Source organism: Acanthochromis polyacanthus, chromosome 23, assembly GCF_021347895.1.
Source record: "Acanthochromis polyacanthus isolate Apoly-LR-REF ecotype Palm Island chromosome 23, KAUST_Apoly_ChrSc, whole genome shotgun sequence".
NCBI lineage: Eukaryota > Metazoa > Chordata > Actinopteri > Pomacentridae > Acanthochromis > Acanthochromis polyacanthus.
This window is the reverse complement of record NC_067135.1, coordinates 26,356,661-26,374,418: the sequence shown is the minus strand read 5'-3', so window position 1 is coordinate 26,374,418 and position 17,758 is coordinate 26,356,661. Positions and strand designations below refer to the sequence as shown.

General features: G+C 39.1%; 2 protein-coding genes across 3 annotated transcripts in view; one reads left to right on the top strand and one right to left on the bottom strand.

Moving 5' to 3' along the window:
* Positions 1–17,758, bottom strand: part of LOC110946484 (butyrophilin subfamily 2 member A2-like) — a 417,600-nt gene that overhangs the window by 63,942 nt on the left and 335,900 nt on the right. The gene's annotated exons all lie outside the window — the stretch shown is intronic.
* Positions 1,013–16,942, top strand: LOC110971196 (Fc receptor-like protein 5). 2 transcript variants are annotated; one of them, XM_022221531.2, is made up of 15 exons: positions 1,013–1,043; positions 1,379–1,429; positions 5,023–5,268; positions 5,353–5,610; positions 6,289–6,324; positions 6,459–6,518; positions 7,858–7,989; positions 8,274–8,348; positions 8,495–8,554; positions 8,721–10,274; positions 10,499–10,546; positions 10,789–11,049; positions 12,046–12,321; positions 12,808–13,053; positions 15,536–16,942. In XM_022221531.2, the coding sequence occupies exons 1-10, from the start codon at positions 1,025–1,027 to the stop codon at positions 8,765–8,767; spliced, it is 984 nt and encodes a 327-aa protein (XP_022077223.1). In that variant the 5' UTR covers positions 1,013–1,024; the 3' UTR covers positions 8,768–10,274; positions 10,499–10,546; positions 10,789–11,049; positions 12,046–12,321; positions 12,808–13,053; positions 15,536–16,942. The 2 variants fall into 2 exon arrangements, with proteins under 2 accessions (XP_022077223.1, XP_051799895.1); XM_051943935.1 differs by lacking the exons at positions 1,013–1,043; positions 1,379–1,429; positions 5,023–5,268; ... (5 more) ...; positions 8,495–8,554; positions 8,721–10,274 and adding an exon at positions 10,324–10,378.

Sequence of the window (17,758 nt, the reverse complement as noted above, 5' to 3'; positions counted from 1 at the left end):
TCCTGCCACTTAATTTGCTCTGAAAGACTGTAAAATAAAGAGATTCTACCTCAGGCTTCATCACCAGTTCACAGTAGCTTAACCACAAGCGACATGACAAATGACAAAAACGTTGTTTACTCTACTTGTGTCATGCGTTTGAAATTGAAATTGAAAAATGAGGCCATTACATACACATACAAGATCAAAAACATTAGAGAAGAAGAAATTGCAAGAATTCTAATCTGTCAAACAGGGTGGATAAAGAGCTACGATTGTTTTGGCCAGAAAAAACTCATCTTTTGTCAGCAGTTTCCACAAAGCCACATTTCATTTGTGTTAAATATTCTTCATCAGACATCTCCGGATGTTAAAGTCGGTGTTGGGAGTCTGATTCTGGGTAACAAAGTCGAAGAATGTCTACATAAACAGCGAACACTCCTGGTTTCACTGTGATTTCTGCTGTTTCTTCTCCTGATGGTAGCCGCAGACCCTCCTCTGGTCGCCAGTAATGATCCTCCACATGGATATGGAGTATGTTCTCGGCTCCAGTTTGAGTTTCATGGAAAAGAATGTGTAAAACAGGCTGAAAACTTGGTTCATTAAAGTCACTGCATGATAATACCAAAGTCAGTTCATGCTCAGTTGAAAGACTTTTTAACTGCATCTCGTCTACTAAAATTTCCAGCGACACATTGGTTCAAATGTGTAGTTATAATTTCAGAATCTGTGCTGGAGAAACAGCATATTTTCTGTGCTTTTCTGACGATTCTGAGGCATGAATGAATCACTAAATCCTAATTTGGTGTTTTTGCTGGTGTCTAAACACTACAAAGGGCATTCATTTGATGCATAAAAGCCTCAAGTGTTTTAATGCAGCCTTTTCCCCCCAAATCTAACATAATTTATTGCCATAGAGCACTTTTGAAGCGGCGCTAAAGTCTGCTGAACCCCAGACATGACCTGCTCAGGAAGAGGAAGTTACAGCTCCATTATATTTAGCATTAACGCTACGTGATGCTCAGACAGTCAGCAGGAAGACGCCATGGAGGTCGCAGCTCTCAGTGAGTAGCACACTAGTCTTTTTTCCTCATATAATTAACATTGACATGTAGTTTTCCTTGAAATTTCCCCAAAACGCCAGTTTATGAGCTGCTGAAAGATGTTTCTCTGTGAGACTGAACATGTGAAACAGATTTGAATTATCTGGACAGATCTGTTTTGTGCACGATGACTGTTTTGATGGAGGTTTTTTTCTCTAATTCTGTTGGTTTTTGTGAATTGCTGAAGTTTAATGAAACAATAACTGCAAATGTTAAGGTTTCTGCAATGATTATGTGTGTCTTGAAGATAGAACTTGATAGAAACTGTACGCGCCTGCCTTCTTTTGTCTCTGCAGTGTTGGTGCTGTTGGTTGTACATGTGCAGCAAAGTTATCCTCAGACATCTGGTAAGTAGCTGATACTTCATCAAACAGACCAAATAGGAAAAATGTGTTTGTATTAACTGTTCCCGGCATTTACCATGAACGTTAGTTTAAACCAAATTTTTACCAAACTGTGTTCATACAAATCATACAGATAACCATCAAAAGTTGTTCTACAAGGAGAATTCAGCTAAAAGCAGTCATTAGACAGCTAAAAAGCCTACCCAACATTTTTATGGACTTGTAATAACCTTAAACACTGGTGTGAAGACTTTATCTTGCAATCTTTTATTGCTTTTTGACTCTCAACGAAGGTTTTCAGGAATTTTCTCTCATATCATTTGAGGCTTTTCTCCTAAAAGTCGCATTATTATACAGCTAAACTCGGCAGGAAAATGTGTTCATTTCCAATTCACATAGATAGATAGATAGATAGATTAGATAGATTAAACCTTTATTAATCCCACAGCGGGGAAATTTACAGTGTACAGCAGCAAATAGAACATTTGAATCAAAAAAAGAGTGCAGCACACAATGCACACAGTATATAAATAGAAATATTTTCTTCAGAAGAAGAAAAGAAAGTAGTACTTACGGCAAAATTTTTATGAAATTGCACAGCATGATTATTTACATTTTTATTGCACAGTCTGTAAGTGGGTGAACAGAAACTACTGGGAGCAGGTTTGATTGTAAAGTCTGACTGCAGCAGGAAGGAAGGACCTGCGGTATCTCTCCTTTAGACACCGCGGGTGAAGCAGTCTGTCACTGAAGGAGCTGCCCAGTGATCTCACTGTTTCCTGCAGAGGCTGGGAGGTGCTCTCCATGATAGACCACAGCTTTGTCATCATCCTCCTGTCTCTTTATCTTAGATGTATATCTTAGATGTGTTAGTATTTCCAAACCATAACACAGACAATGGTGAAGAAGATGTTGTTAAAGTTTCACATTTTAACCCAAATTGTGATGTTTTCCTGAATCCAAATGTGTAGTTTTGGTGCCTAAATTTGACAAAGCTTTAAAATTACAGTTAATTTCATAAGTATGTTGACCAAAGTGTGGTCTGACTCACCAGATGTAGACTTTAGGTAGAAATCTGTCACTTTACTTATCAACAACAGATATACACACCACTGTTCATAAGTGTGGGGTCACTGAAAAATGTCTTCATTTTTGAAAGAAAATATTTTTTTCCAGTGAAGATAACATTAAATAAATGATAAATCCAGTGTAGACATTGTTAATGTGGTAAATGACTATTGTAGCTGGAAACAGCTGATTTTTCATGGAATATCTCCATAGGGGTACAGAGGAACATTTCCAGCAACCATCACTCCTGTGTTCTAATGCTACATTGTGTTAGCTAATGGTGTTGAAAGACTAACTGATGATTAGAAAACCCTTGTGCAGTTATGTTAGTACATAAAAGTGTGAGTTTTCATGGAAAATATGAAATTGTCTGAGTGACCCCAAATTTTTGAATGGTAGTGTATTTATGTATTTAAGTCCTAGTTGTGGTGTTTCCTTATGTCTGCCTTTGTGGTTTTGGCACCAAAATGTAGCAAACAAAACTTAGTCAAAGATTATTGGTTCCACAAAGGACTCAAACTCTGGTCTCCAGGTTAAAAATCGAACCGCTGCCTTCATTTTACCTCCTTAAGTGGATTTTGATGCTCCGTTGACATCTCAGTGTTACTTTTCAGGCATAAAACACATTTGTTTCTTTCAATACTTAAACTAGAATGGAGTTTAGCTACATAGAAGGTAAATTTAGGAAGACATGGTTGGTTATTAGGAATGTCAATCCATGTAATCCTACTTAGGATTTCTTTCTTTGGAGAAGGTGTTTAGAGTAGTTTTTTTCCCTCTCCAGTTTAGCTGATGATACCGAAGGTTTTCCAGAATCTTCCTGAACTTCTGACCCCTTATGAGTTTGATCACGACATTGATTCCTATGCTGATGATACTTTATTATCATCTGCACTAGTTTGATTTTAACGCCAATATTACGTCTTGCTTTTATATTCTTTCTTGTTTTTATTTGAAGTTTCTGTTACAATGCCGAAATCAGAGAGAGACTGGCGTTTGGAGTAAAACACTTATTAATTACAGAATAAGATGAGTAAATACAGAGTGCTAGAACAGAACAGCGCCCCCTGAAGGACCGGAGGGTAACTCTAACCAGACTCAACAGACAAGAACAATGGATGAGCAAACACTGACCCAAACTTGGCACTACCAAGGCAGGGAAGCAAACTAAAGAACAAGTACAAGATTAACAAGACTACTAATAATTCGGCGCAGAGCAAAACTACTACCACTCTGTGGAAACAGAGAAATAAACCAAGCCCTCCAGGAACAGGGATACATTAAACTGGATCATTGAGTGGGCAGGGAACTTAACTGTCCACGTTTGGAATGTGTTTTTATGCCATTTTTGTTGAGAATAATCATTTGCATTATTGTTTGTATTGTATTTGATCCACATAAGAATGATTTTATGTTAGATATGCAAACCTATCAATCAATATGTAGCTATAAAAAAATAAATGCAGACATGCTTAATACATAGAGTAATGCTAGCTAGCTGGTGTTAGCTAACTATAAAGTAGGCTAATTTGATGATACATAATAATAACACACTCTTTCACACTAGAGCCATTAATGTGACAGTTTGTTGAAAAATATCAATTCTATGACATCATTTTTTTCTGAGGTAAAAATATAAATAATACTTAGATGTATCAGGTCTTACTGTGTAAAATAATCCTCCTGATGGTGACACTTCTGACGTAGCGTGTGTAGTCCACAGTAAACATATTCCTATCAGTCACAGTTGATAAGAATAACAGGTTTCCATGAGATTCTAAGTGAAATGCATGCGACTCATTTTTGACCCACTTATTGAAGCTTAGGGTAGCAATACAAATATAATTTCTTAAGTAGTATAAAAGGAAACTTAAAAAATTTAATGGAATGATATCAAAACATCTTTTTTGAGGAATACCTGGAATATGACAACTTTTCATTACAAATCTCTTGCAAGAAAATGACCTCACCGGGTAATTTTTCACACACGTATGCCTCTAAAGGTTGAAGAATAACAAATGGAGCTGGCAGAAGCGTTCTTATCATTATTGCATGACAAATTATAAAACAACACTCTCTGATTTTGCCACTCCTTTTCTCAATAGAACTTCTTCGACATGTTGCATTTGAAGTGTCCCAGCTTTATGTGAGCTTCCCGGTTATTGTTGTCCCGTTTCTGTGCACATTACAGTGTTTTATTTTACACTTTGAGCCCATGCCTTGTAATCTTTTTTTCTTCATTTACGCTGCATAAAGCACTTTCTTTTAAAATGATGTTGAGCAGTGCTGTGAGCAAATGTCCACTTTAGTTGTTCAGTTCTGCATTAGTTCTAGCATCATGGACATGGATCTATTTTTTTGTGACTTCCTATGTTATCTGTGGGCTGTAGGTTCTTTGATATTTATTCTTAGACATGTTGTTCTTGCTGTTACATTATCCAGTGTACCATATTATGATAATGTACGAGCTTCATTTCTGTCATCTAGTGATTGAGTTGCTAATTTGTGGTGTTCCGGTTCTTTCCCAGGTGCAAATGTTCACATTGTCCCATCCAGACTTCAGCAGTTTGAATACAAGCCGGTCTCTTTTACCTGCGATGGATTGAACATCTCCGCTGGATGGAAAGTGAGGAGCATGAAGAAATTCATTCAGAGATGCTCCAACAGCCCGACGTTGACCTGCAGCCTCCAGAATTCCTTTGTGTCAGACAGCGGACAATACTGGTGTGAAAATGGAGAACAGAGGAGTAACGTCGTCAACATCACCGTCACCGGTAGGTTTATTCTCACCAAAGGGTTCAAATATGAAACTGTACAGCTTCACATTGATGCATACCAGAATTTGTTGCATTTGTCAGCTGGTTCTGTGATCCTGGAGAGTCCTGTTCATCCCATAACGGAGGGAGAAGCTGTGACTCTTGGCTGCAGACACAAGACGACGTCCTCCAGCTTCACAGCTGATTTCTACAAAGATGGCCGCCTCATCGGGAACAGCTCCACGGGAAGCTTGACGATCAGAAGAGTTTCTAAATCCGATGAAGGACTCTACAAGTGTATGTCTGGACATGAAGAATCTCCAGAAAGCTGGCTGGCAGTCAGGAGTAGATCTAACACAGGTATTTTTACTTTTAAACTTTTTGTGAGCGTCAGCTGTAGCAAGATGCTTCACCATGCTGAATGTATCTGCAACAACTTGCTCCTCTGTTCACTGTTTCTGAGCCATGCTGCATTTGTTTTACTGATCCAGTAGGTTTGATATTTTCCTCTCAGTGTTGTGGTATCCTGTCTGCTCTGGCGGGTGTCATTTTGCAGAATTTCTTTTTAAAGAAAATATGCCCTTCAAACCCACTAATAAGTTTTGGGAGTTCAATGGATTGTTCAGAATTTAAAGTTCAGGTAGCAAACAGTTGCATTCTGCTCACTTACCAATATATGCATGTTTCCAGAACTCTGAGTGGTAGCCAAAGTCTTAAACTATTTAATATTTATTAGTATGACTGGCTCCGGCTTCCTCCCACAGTCCAAAAATGTGCTGAGGTTGATTGACTGCTCTAGATTGCCTGTAGGTGTGAATGTGAGTGTGATTGTTCGTCATTGTATGTAGCCCTGTGACAGACTGGTGACCTGTCCAGGGTGTCCCCTGCCTTCGCCTGAGTCAGCTGGGATAGGCTCCAGCACCCCCCACGACCCTAGTGAGGATAAAGCGGTGTATAGAGAATGGATGGATGGATAGTATGACTGAATTACTCATGGTATAATGGCAGTCATTACAAAACATGTTCTGTCCTGTTCAGGTGGTGGTGTGACCCCAGAGAGCCCTGTGACTGAAGGTGAGACACTGGTCTCTCTGTGAAGATAAAATTAAACATTTGTTGACTGAAAGGTTATTTCGACCACATGTGCTCATGTAATGCAGCAAAACCCTGAACTCACACAGCTTTGCTATAAATTCTACACATCCCAGATTCTAAAGGCACAGTGAAACAAAGTCAGGACTCAAACACACAACAAACACACAAAACAGGTAAGATTAAGTTTATTTTCACTGATTACAACTGTGGTGTCCCAGCAAAATAGTGGCAATGGATGTTTTTTTGTTTCCCCCCCCCAACATTTGCACATTTGGAGGCGAGAACTGTTCACCTAAACAACCATCAGGGTACAGCTTCATTGCATGGTCCAGATCTGCTGCAAAATTTGATATTTTGTGCGTAGGTTGCTGCTTGGAGGCTGGTGTTGTTTCCTGTAGTTAAGGGGATTTGCATCTTGAGTTTGCACCTGATGAGTTGGTCTAAGCTTTAATGATCTTAATCTTTGGGTTTTGGACTGTTGGTTTGACAAAACTAGACATTGTAAGACATCACCTGTGATTTTGACTTTATAGACCAAACGGCAGTTGAGAAAGTGATCTGCACAATACTTAAAATTGAGAATCACCCCTTCGTACTAATTTGTACACCATTTGTACACTACAAAAAGAGTACAATCAGGTGATTGTTGACAAATGGTGTACAAATTAGTACGAAGGGGTGATTCTCAATTTTAAGTATTGTGCAGATCACTTTCTCAACTGCCGTTTGGTCTATAAAGTCAAAATCACAGGTGATGTCTTACAATGTCTAGTTTTGTCAAACCAACAGTCCAAAACCCAAAGATTAAGATCATTAAAGCTTAGACCAACTCATCAGGTGCAAACTCAAGATGCAAATCCCCTTAACTACAGGAAACAACACCAGCCTCCAAGCAGCACAAAATATTACATTTTGCTTTGTCCAACTCAGCAGATGTAAACGATAAAATTCCCTTCACTAAAGGGAAGCAACAACAGAATCCCAGCGGCAACCAGCATTCTGAAAATTGGCAATTTGTTGTTTCGGTGACCAGATCTTGAGTCCCAGTGTACAAATGTTGGACAAAAATATTTCACCTGTCACTGTTTTGCAGGGACACTTTTTGTAAATGGGCTTAGCAGCACCCAAGATGATTATGATTGATTTGAAAGAACATTTTTTTGTCCTCTAGCCAATAAACAATGAGGTGCAATCAGACCATTCTCCAGCGCATGGATGCACAAATTAATCTGACTATGTGAGACATATAAAATGTCAGATAACTGTAAAAATACTAAAACAATATAGTTTAAAGTCAACTGTGATGTCTTCAAAAGTCTAGTTTTCTTTAACCAATAGTCCAAAACCCAAAGAAAAACATTTGAACAAGTTAAAGGAATTAAATCTTATTAATTATTGATGAAATCTTCAGTATGTAGTGAGCAGGTTTTGGACACTTCAATGAAGAAAGATTCCAAGATGAACTATTTCAAGACTTTTCATCCTCAAATGAAATTTCTGTCATGTTTTAAGTTGTCTTTCCAGCAGCACACCAAGAAATTACTTTTTCGCTCCATATCTACGTCCTGCTGTGGGTTTCCATTGCTGTTGTTTTGGCTCTACAGCTGCTAGTGTTGGGACTGCTTTTCTGGAAGAGACAACTTGGTAAAGCATCTATTTTAATAGAAACTATTTATATATTCAAATTATAGACTTTCATTCACATTTCCTTCAGCAGGTGGCTTTTTAGTAGAGCTTCAGTAATTAAATGTTAAATGAACTGAAGGTTGCAAATAAATTCTGGACCTCACTTGTATTTTTTATCTTAAGAGGACCAAAGAATACAACAAATGTTAAACTTCTTCTACAGCATGGGCTAATTCTACTAAGGTTTTAGGATTTTTAAGATGCTGGTCTGCCACAGGATGACCTTTTCCTTGGTCTTTCAGTCTTACTAGAGATACAAATGAGTGACCCCTCCAATGACTTGAACACAATGCCCAACAAAGTCACGAAAAAGAAAGGTAAAGTACCGCAAGTTCAACTGGTAGTATTAAAGTTAAATTTGAAAAGGTTAAACGAAATGAGATGCTATTTTGGTAGTTGTAACAAGAGATGTTTGAGAACCGCTGTGCTAGAAGTTCCCACCATCTCTGACGTTTCGTTTCAGATGCTGCAGATAATTTGAGCCTCGACTTCGAGACAAACCACAGCAAGAACGCAGAAAAAGGTGAGGCCACTTCAGTCTGCAGCTAGCTGATGCAGCTTAAATAGTATTCTGGTGTTAGACTGAAACCTATCTGAGTTATTGTCTGGAAGGTAAAATTAGCTTTAACTTGCTACTGTGCATTATAAAGACCTGTGAATGTTCATTTGTCCATTTTTCTCTTTTTCAGATGAAGACGAACCCCTGCCTCAAACTTTTCAATCCACTCAATGGTGACTCTCTGCAGGCTCTTTAAAATGGTTGCTAATGTTATTCTTTACACACATCACATGCTTTTATACTTCAATGCACTTTGTATGCAATGTGATATTTAGAGCAGAACTTATTGGGATGGTTTAGTGTTTCATTTGGTCAGGTGACAATGATGCCAAACCTGGAGTTGTGCCAACTGTAATGCAGTTTCTTCACACTCAAGCAGTTTCTTTTGTTTGTTTGGTTTTTTTTTTTTGCTACTTTCACTTTTTTTTTTTTTCACTGGAGGCTCAGTTTTCTCTGTAACATGAAGTCCTGCAGCTGTATGGGAACAGAACAACTAAGAAGGAGACAGAACTCTGAAATGCCAAAAATGACTTTTTACTTTCCAACAAAGAGCCTTAGTGTGGTCATGAGACTCTATCTGCTACCTCTGGGATGCTGTTAGGTTAATCTATGATTTTCTTTTTGTTTCCATGATGAATAATCCTACCAAGCAGCTGATTTTTAGCCTGTTTCTGTTTTGTCACAGATCACTGACAGCAGAATTTCCCAGAATGAAGGAGATAATGGGATAATTTGCTTTCTAATTAGTTACTGAGATTGTGTTAAGTTGTGTTTCTTAGATGTCCATTCAGTGAAGTATTTCGATGTCAGTGTGTTTGTATTCTCAAGTTTTTGATAACATAAAAGATCGAAACAGTAAAGATTTTGTCGTCTTGTGAGAGTTTTTACAGTACTGTTTTATTGTATGACCACTATAAAAGACTGTGTAGAGGCTCGGTGGACATATTCCTCACATGTACTAGATATTTCAGGTACTGCATAAAACTACACTGATCTTGTAGCTTGGTTACTGAGTGAGCACAAATTTGGGCAAAGAATCAAACAGAGTCCTCCATGCAGACTGGAAAAGTTGACTTATAAGCAGTAGTATAGTAGTTGTAGCAGATGTATTAGGGATTACCTAGTAAAGATTGCTCATTGTGAAGGCTGGTTTGAGGTCAGAACATCAAAGATAAGATAAAACTACAGTGTTACAGCAGTTAAGTGCAAAAAAACAGATGAGAATGGGTGAAAAAAACTTAAATAACCCAAAAATATACGTATATATGTACTGTATTCTCTACATGTAGAAACTCTAGATGTTGCACAGGTTCCTTTAAATGTGGAAAATAATGTTATTGCACGAATTTGTTCTACAAGTAGAAATGCTTTATATTCTAAATGTGCAAAATATTCCCAAAAGAACTGTACTGATGCTGAACTAATAGACTTCTAAACTAAAGGAGGAAGTTGTCTTGATTTTTTCTGACTCTACTGCAGAAGATATCAGGAAACTGAGGTCTTTTATGCATCTTCATGGACCCTCCCTCCCACTGACATCAGCTCCGGTGAAGCTCAAGCCTGCACCGTCCACCACAGTTAACCAAGCAGGAAGACGCTCTAAGCTATGTTCACTTTATCTGCAGACTCGCGATGCTCAGATAGCGAGGCGACATGAAGCTTAGAGCCGCCTGCTTCAGAGCGTGTGAGTATCTGCATTAACTTTTGTTTATTTTTCATGTTTTAGGCATCTAAAGCCATCAGCGATCCTTTAATCTGTGGTCAATCAAAAAGAATGGCAAAGTGGAGGTATTGATTTTAAAGGTTTACTTTGATGTAACGTCCAATAACAAGTAACAGCTTCTTTATCATGTCAAGCTCATTCATGAAAGCATCTGACGTGCAGCTTTTTGTCTTTTTTCTCTCCAGTGTTGCTGCTAGTTGCACTTGGTCACTTGAGTTCCGCTCTGAAAGGAGGTAAGAGGTAAAAGTTAATCATTTATGCACAGACACAAACTAAAATTTTGAACTCCATCTTGTTTAAATGTGTTGTATAATGGATCACGTTTGAAATTCAGAGTCAGGCTGAATGAATGAATAGTTGAATGAATAGATTTTGATTGAATATCACAATTTGAAGTCTCTTTTTCCTGATACGTTGTGTCTCTTAAGCCTAATTGTATCTGTTTATTCATTTTCATTTTGTCTTTTGGTCTCAGATCCAGCTTCTCTTCATATTGTTACCTCCAAACAGCAGTTCTTTGAATACGAGTCCATCTTTTTTCGCTGTGTGGGGTTCGATCCCTCGGTTAAATGGAGAGGGGTGAGAAACGCCGACAATTTTCTTCCAGCATGTATGAACGGCACGGGAAAGCCAACGATGCACTGCATCTTCCACGGTTTCGAAACGGACAGTGGAAAATACTGGTGTGAAGGCGAAGGAGGAGAGAGAAGCAGCGTTATCAACATCACTGTTGCTGGTAGGTTTAGGAGAAGAATTCTCTTCCAAAAACCTAAATGTTTGCACAACATTGAGATGAACTCAATTATAACTTGCAGACAACTCCATTTTAGAAATGTTCAGAAAACTCATTTTTTATTGTTTACTTGAGATAATAATAATAATAATAATAATAATAATAATAACACAAATAATTTATTTTTTCTCTATTTTGTCATGTATTTTTCTACTGAGTCAAATCCACTCAACTTCAGTTTGATTGATATTATCTCAAGTAAACAATAAAAAATGTTTTCTGAAAATTTATCAAAACGGAGTTATCTGTTTTTGCAAATGAACTCTTCATTTATTATTTCTTTGCCAAACGTATCATGTAGCAAAGTTACATGATCATATTTTTTGCCTTATTCTGCAATACGCCGACGATAGCTTTCTGTTCCTGGGTTGTTTGCTTGTTTGCCTTTTTGAGGATACAAGTTCTGCCAAACCGAGGAGAGATGGATGGAAAGTAGAAGTGACTGGTGAAGGCATACAGCCAAAATGCACATAAAATACTCTAAATTTTTCAACTGGAATAACTTTAAATTTTGCAACATATTGTCCCCCATATTAACTCCACACCAGTGTGATGAGTTGAAATGCTGACAACTCAGTGCACAAAAAAAAAAAAGCTGGACAAGCACAGGTTAGCTTTGGTAAACCAACAACTGGCAAACGCGTCTCTTTTAGTCTATGTGGAGCCCAACCTAACTAGTTAGCTTGGCAAGTAGCTTTGCAGTTTTTCTAATGTTGGCAAGCGTCGAGCAGCAGCAGTTTTGTGAAAATGTGCTGGATTTGGATCAGTCTTTTTCTTGTCCGATATCTTTTATATGTCTGGGTTGTTTTTTTATCTTTGTTGTACAGATTTTTATTTTATTTCAATATCTGGGGCCTGATTTTTTCTTTTCTTCTCTTGTGATGCTAGTAACGCATCTTTCAAAAATGCTAATACATACTTTGTAAAAATGTGCTTTAGCTGGTTCTGTGATCCTGGAGAGTCCTTCTCTCCCTGTGACGGCGGGACAAACTGTCATCCTGGTGTGTCGAAACAAGGCAGCTCTTGCAAACCAAAGAGTTGATTTCTACAAAGATGGCCTTCACGTCGGGACCGGATGCTTCGGAAAGATGGTCATCCAGGATGTTTCCAAGTCAGATGAAGGACTGTACAAGTGCAGCATCTCCAGAGCTGGTGAATCACCAGAGAGCTGGCTGACAGTGACGAACAGCAGCTTAAATGAAGAAACCAAAGAAGGTATTTAGATTTTACTTATATATTCTTCTTTCTTTTTGTTTTCACACTATACAACAATTTTTGGGATTGACCTTCAATGAAGTCCATTTTAACAGTCATTACACTTCCATGTCTTCTATTTCTGACAACTTTTCTGCTTAATTTGTGTTTTAACAATACGAAAACTGTACAAATAGTAGCTACATTTATGGTATGCATTAAGAAATGAAGCCATTATCATCCTATCACAGTCTAAAAATATTGAGGAAATCCACATTCCAACCCAACCAAACACCTGTGGGAAATTCTGAAGTGTTGCAACAAACAAACAGCTCAAACTTGAATATTAAAGACATGAAAATATTCTGGAAGAATGGCATCTATATGTCCAGTACAGTTCCGGAAACACGGAGAATCAAGTATGATTTTTGTTGCCTCTAGTAAGCTCTTCGGTTCTAGTTTTGGTAACTTTTCTTGTTGTTTCTGGTATATCTTCGTATTGCTCAGTTGATTCTGTGGTCCTGGACAGTCCTGCTCACCCTGTCATGGAGGGAGAAGCCGTGATGCTGCACTGTAGAAGCAACATGTTATCGGCCAACGTTCCGGCTGTCTTCTATAAGGACGAGCTCTTCATTGGGACCGGCTCTACAGGGACCATGACCATCCCCAGAGTCTACAAGTCTCATGAAGGACTCTACAAGTGCAGGATATCTGGAGCTGGAGAATCACCAGGAAACTGGCTGACTGTCAAAGGTGAGACGCACATATGTTGCAATAGCAGATGTTGTGTTTGCTCCCAGGCTGCACAGTGGTCTAGTGGTTAGCACTTTCTCCTTGCAGCTAGAAGATCCCCGGTTCATGTCCCGGCCTTCCTGGGATCTTTCTGCATGGAGTTTGCATGTTCTCTCTGTGCATACGTGGGTTTTCTATGAGTACTCCAGCTTCTTCCCACAATTCAACAATATTCTGAGGTTAATTGATGACTCTAAATTGCCCGTAGGTGTGAGTGCATGTGTGATTGTTTGTCTGTATATGTAGCCCTGCGACAGACTGGTGACCTGTCCAGGGTGTCCCCTGCCTTCGCCCGAGCCGTCTGGGATAGGCTCCAGCACCCCTGTGACCCTAGTGAGGCGGTGTATAGAGAATGGATGGATGGAAGTTCGTTACCAAACATGCCACTTTACAATATAAAGTAAAAGTTCTCAGTATCATCTGGAAACAAAAGGTGTAACTGTATACTTAAAGACTTATGTCACTGTCGACAAAAACTCAAATGTTTGAAGTGATCAAATAAAAAAGGAGAGGAAAGTTTACCCAGTACATGACCTGCACCGTCTGACTTCCATCTGTTTCTTAACTGAAATCCAACTTATGCGGTCGCCATTTTCAGAGCGATGATGAAGCCATGCGTGCTTTTTTAGGACGCTCAAGATGCGGCCTTTTTCCGCAAAGAGATAGTGAAGTTTTAACATCAAATGCAATGAAGTTAAAGGAGATTCTGTTAAAAAACAAGAAAGGCACTCAGGGAGTGCAGGTTGCTCAGTTGTTGTATGGTTTCCGATGGATAAGTTCTGATAAGTCCACAGAAGTGGATTTATAGTAGGATCGCAATCATGCTATTGTCACCAAGCAGTTGATGTACCGTAGTGTTCATTTGTCCTCATAGTTACAGTGACAGTGTGTCGCTATCTTGTAATGATACGGAAACCCTTAAAGGGGAACTTCGTTTTTTTTCAACCTGGGGTCTGTTTTCATGTCATTTCATACATGTGAGTGATGGAGAAATGAATTTTCGACATAGCTCCAGTATTTAGCCTGGCAGGCAGCTTAGCAGCTCAGCTAGCGAAAAGTATGGGGCAGCTGGCCCCCCCGCGTCAAAGTCCGACCTAACGTGCTTTTTGCCCCACACTGACCGGCTCAGATAGTCTCAATGAGTGTCCCACAACATACTAGAGATGAGAAGTGAACGAAAACCTCCACATTACCTGGTGATCGCTCTTTGTTGTGGTCTGTATCCAAATCTCAGGACGCTAGAACGCAAATCTTGTTCTGAAATCACGCGAGAGCGGTTTTGGCGTGGGCTCTCGCGCGATTTCGGAACAAGATTTGCTTTCTAGCGTCCTGAGATTTGGATACAGACCACAACAAAGAGCGATCACCAGGTAATGTGGAGGTTTTCGTTCACTTCTCATCTCTAGTATGTTGTGGGACACTCATTGAGACTATCCGAGCCGGTCAGTGTGGGGCAAAAAGCATGCTAGGGCAGACTCTGATGTGGGGGGGGGCCAGCTGCCCCATACTTTTCGCTAGCCGAGCTGCTAGCTGAGCTGCTAAGCTGCCTGCCTGGCTAAATACTGGAGCTATGTCGAAAATTCATTTCTCCATCACTCACATGTATGAAATGACATATGGAAACAGACCCCAGGTTGAAAAAAAACGAAGTTCCCCTTTAACAAATCCGTGGATCAGACTATAAGCTGCCAAAATCTAATCAGGTGGTCCTTGTGTCATTTCTGAAAATGTCATCCAAATCCAGTCTGTTCTTGAGTAATGTCGCGCACAGAAAGTCAAACAGACAAACGCACGCCAATCATCCCATAACTCTGTTGTGCTCCTTGGCGGAGTAATAATGCAAAAAATCATTCTTGTTTGTATGACTTTTTTGATGAACTTTTTAAGATATCCTTTAAACCAACTCAAATCATTCACTGCAGGGCAGGTACAATCCAACTCTTCTTTACTATGTTTACAAAAGGCAAAAACTGTCTTACCCTTCAATCTTAAGTTAATTTTGGGAAATAAGAAAAAGCTTGCAGGGAGCTAAAGAAGTTGCCATAATCATGACACAGTTTAGGTCATTTGTGCCAGATATCTCCTTTAGACACCCTAAGATATTACAGAAGAACTCATGTTGCCCGTCTAACACCTGGGGATAAATTCAATGTACACAACCAGCAGTAATCCTCAACATCGTCTTCTCCATGTCCACAGTAAAATTCCAAATGTGCACCTGCATGTGGTCACAAAAAAGCCTCTAACTCCCCTATGCACATGACCAGAAGCACTACATTCATACATGACAGCAACAGAAGAAGATCAACATGTTGACCAATTCAAAAATATAACATACCACTTTGAGCATGGTGGTGGCATTATCAATTGTGACAAAAATAATAATAATGAGGCAAATATTGCAATTATGTGACTGCAGATATCTTTTCTTGTGTCTCTGCAGAGCTCCACAGAGAAGCTTGCCTCTGGTCAGACCACTTCTTTCACGCCCTCCTCCTCTTGAGGACTGTTTTCACTGTAGTGATGGTGGCTCTGCTGCTTCTGCTGGTGGGACTCCTTCACTTTGGGAAACTCGGAGGTAGACACAGATACTTCACTTGAAGATGAAAGGATCACCAACAAAACAGAAAAGAACAAAATATGCATTGTTGTATGTTTCTTTTAACCTGCAATCGGTACACATTTAATTTTACTTACATTTTGTGCACTTAAATGCATCATAGTGCCTGCAAAGACAGCGAAGAAGTGCATAGTTTGAGGTTTATGAAAGCTACGTGAGAAAAAGAACAGCTTACAACGTCTTTTACCACAGAAAATACCTTGAGGAGTATAAAGAATAAAGATGTTACTGAAGTTCTGTTCCCTTGCACTTGCAGTGGCTGAGGTCACTCTGAAAGCAGAACAGCTGAAAAACCACACATATTGTAAACGCACGTGTCCTATTTTAAAAGGCGTGGATTGAGTTTCATCGGTACGTCTTCTTCGGTTTTATTTAGACGTTGCAGATTAAAATTCAGGCCTCTCAAACACAAACCACCCAAGCAAATGCATGTCTATTTTAGCGGAATGAATATTCAAAGCCACAGTAATAAATAATATTTGCTTACTGCAAACTTCAACCTCATGACTGTGCTACAATAGCTCAACTCTGTCTGACCGCCTTTGTCTGGTGCTTCATGCTTTAATAGATTTTTACTTTTGATTTTTGGACAGCGAGAAGTTATAAATAGATCATGTAGTTTCTGTGGAAATATTGACTCATAACTCTTTTTTTGGTATTTCAACTGGTCTGAGAGGGAACTTGACGCTTCTTGGTTCGGATTTTATACTTGAGAAAATCTAACCGGACTTTGGCGGGTCTTTTCTGAATGAGGTCATTGTTCCTATTGGTTGTTCTGTAAATGCACATCCTTCTAGATATGGACAACCTGATTCAATGGCACGAAATCCTACAGGGAAAGTTGCTGTTCCAGCTTCAGCAACAACTGTCTACACTGGAAAACAACCCAAAAACAGGACAACAGACTTTCCTTACCTGAGACGTGTAGTTCTGTATGAAGTTGGATGACACGAAAAATAATCAGCACTGATTTAATGTTTTGTAATTTATGATTTAAACCTAATTCAACAAAAATGAGAACTTAATTTCACTGTTTGTTCAGCAGAAATGGTGCCCAGTACAATTACGCCACACTGTAAAAGTCAAAGTAAAGTCGAGGCCACCAGTAATGTACAGTTATGAGTTAAATTAATACACTTTGAAAACAGATGTAGTGAAACATTAGCATCACATTCACCTTTAAATTTCTTAATGTTTGTATTATTGGTTGAAGATGAAGTTGCTTTTCAAGTTGAGCTGGTTTGCATGTATTGTAATTGTGTCTTTAAACTCAAATAAAGAAAGTGTCTTTAAAGCACAGTCTGTGGAGTCTTCATGAATAAAATGCTGTCCTTACCGTCACCTATAAATGTGGAACTTTTTCTCATTTGAAGCCATTTTTAGTTCTACATTTCTTCCACAAGCTGTTTTTTTTTCTTAGTTTTTCCATCTGAAAGTCAACTTTCATTGTTTGTCTGTGTTCAGAAGATGCTGTATTTTCTAGTTTATGGAGTACTGAGACAGTTTCAGCAGCACTTTTGTCAGGATCCTGCCTCAGACCCTGATTTGCTGCAGTCTCCATCCTCCTCTCCCCAATCAGCAGTGAGTGAGAAAACCTGAGCAGAGTTGCCTCACCTGCCTCCAGTCAGCACTCCTCGCAATCAAACTCCAGCTCAGACTTCACTCTCAGCAGGATCATTGATCTTCCCCTGGATTTAGCTCCATCTCCTGCCTGGAAAACACACTGGACTGCAGCCCTGATCCCCAGTTAAGTTTTCCTTGTGTTAAGTGTTAAATTTCTGAGTGTTTCTGCTCCATTCTTATTTCAGTCTTTCCTTGTGTCTCTGTTCAGTGTATTCCTGTGGCCTTGTTGGATCTGGTTCAGCCGGTGACGTCACACATAGCCCCATGTATGCAGTGTTGTTACTATTCTCATATCCTTTGACTTCCTTTTAGATTTGTAGTTCATGTCTTTAGTGTTTTCCTTTGTCTCCCTTTGAGTTTCACGTCCTTTATTTGGTTTTGCTTGGTTTCTTGTTCTTCTGCCTTGTTCCTTGTTCTAACATC

Bases quoted from the DNA above. Each gene is read 5' to 3' on its own strand.
- LOC110971196 (XM_022221531.2), top strand. The intron at 1,430-5,022 runs GTAAGTAGCTGA...GTTCTTTCCCAG, and splicing joins AAGTTATCCTCAGACATCTG to GTGCAAATGTTCACATTGTC. The intron at 8,555-8,720 runs GTGAGGCCACTT...TCTCTTTTTCAG, and splicing joins CAGCAAGAACGCAGAAAAAG to ATGAAGACGAACCCCTGCCT.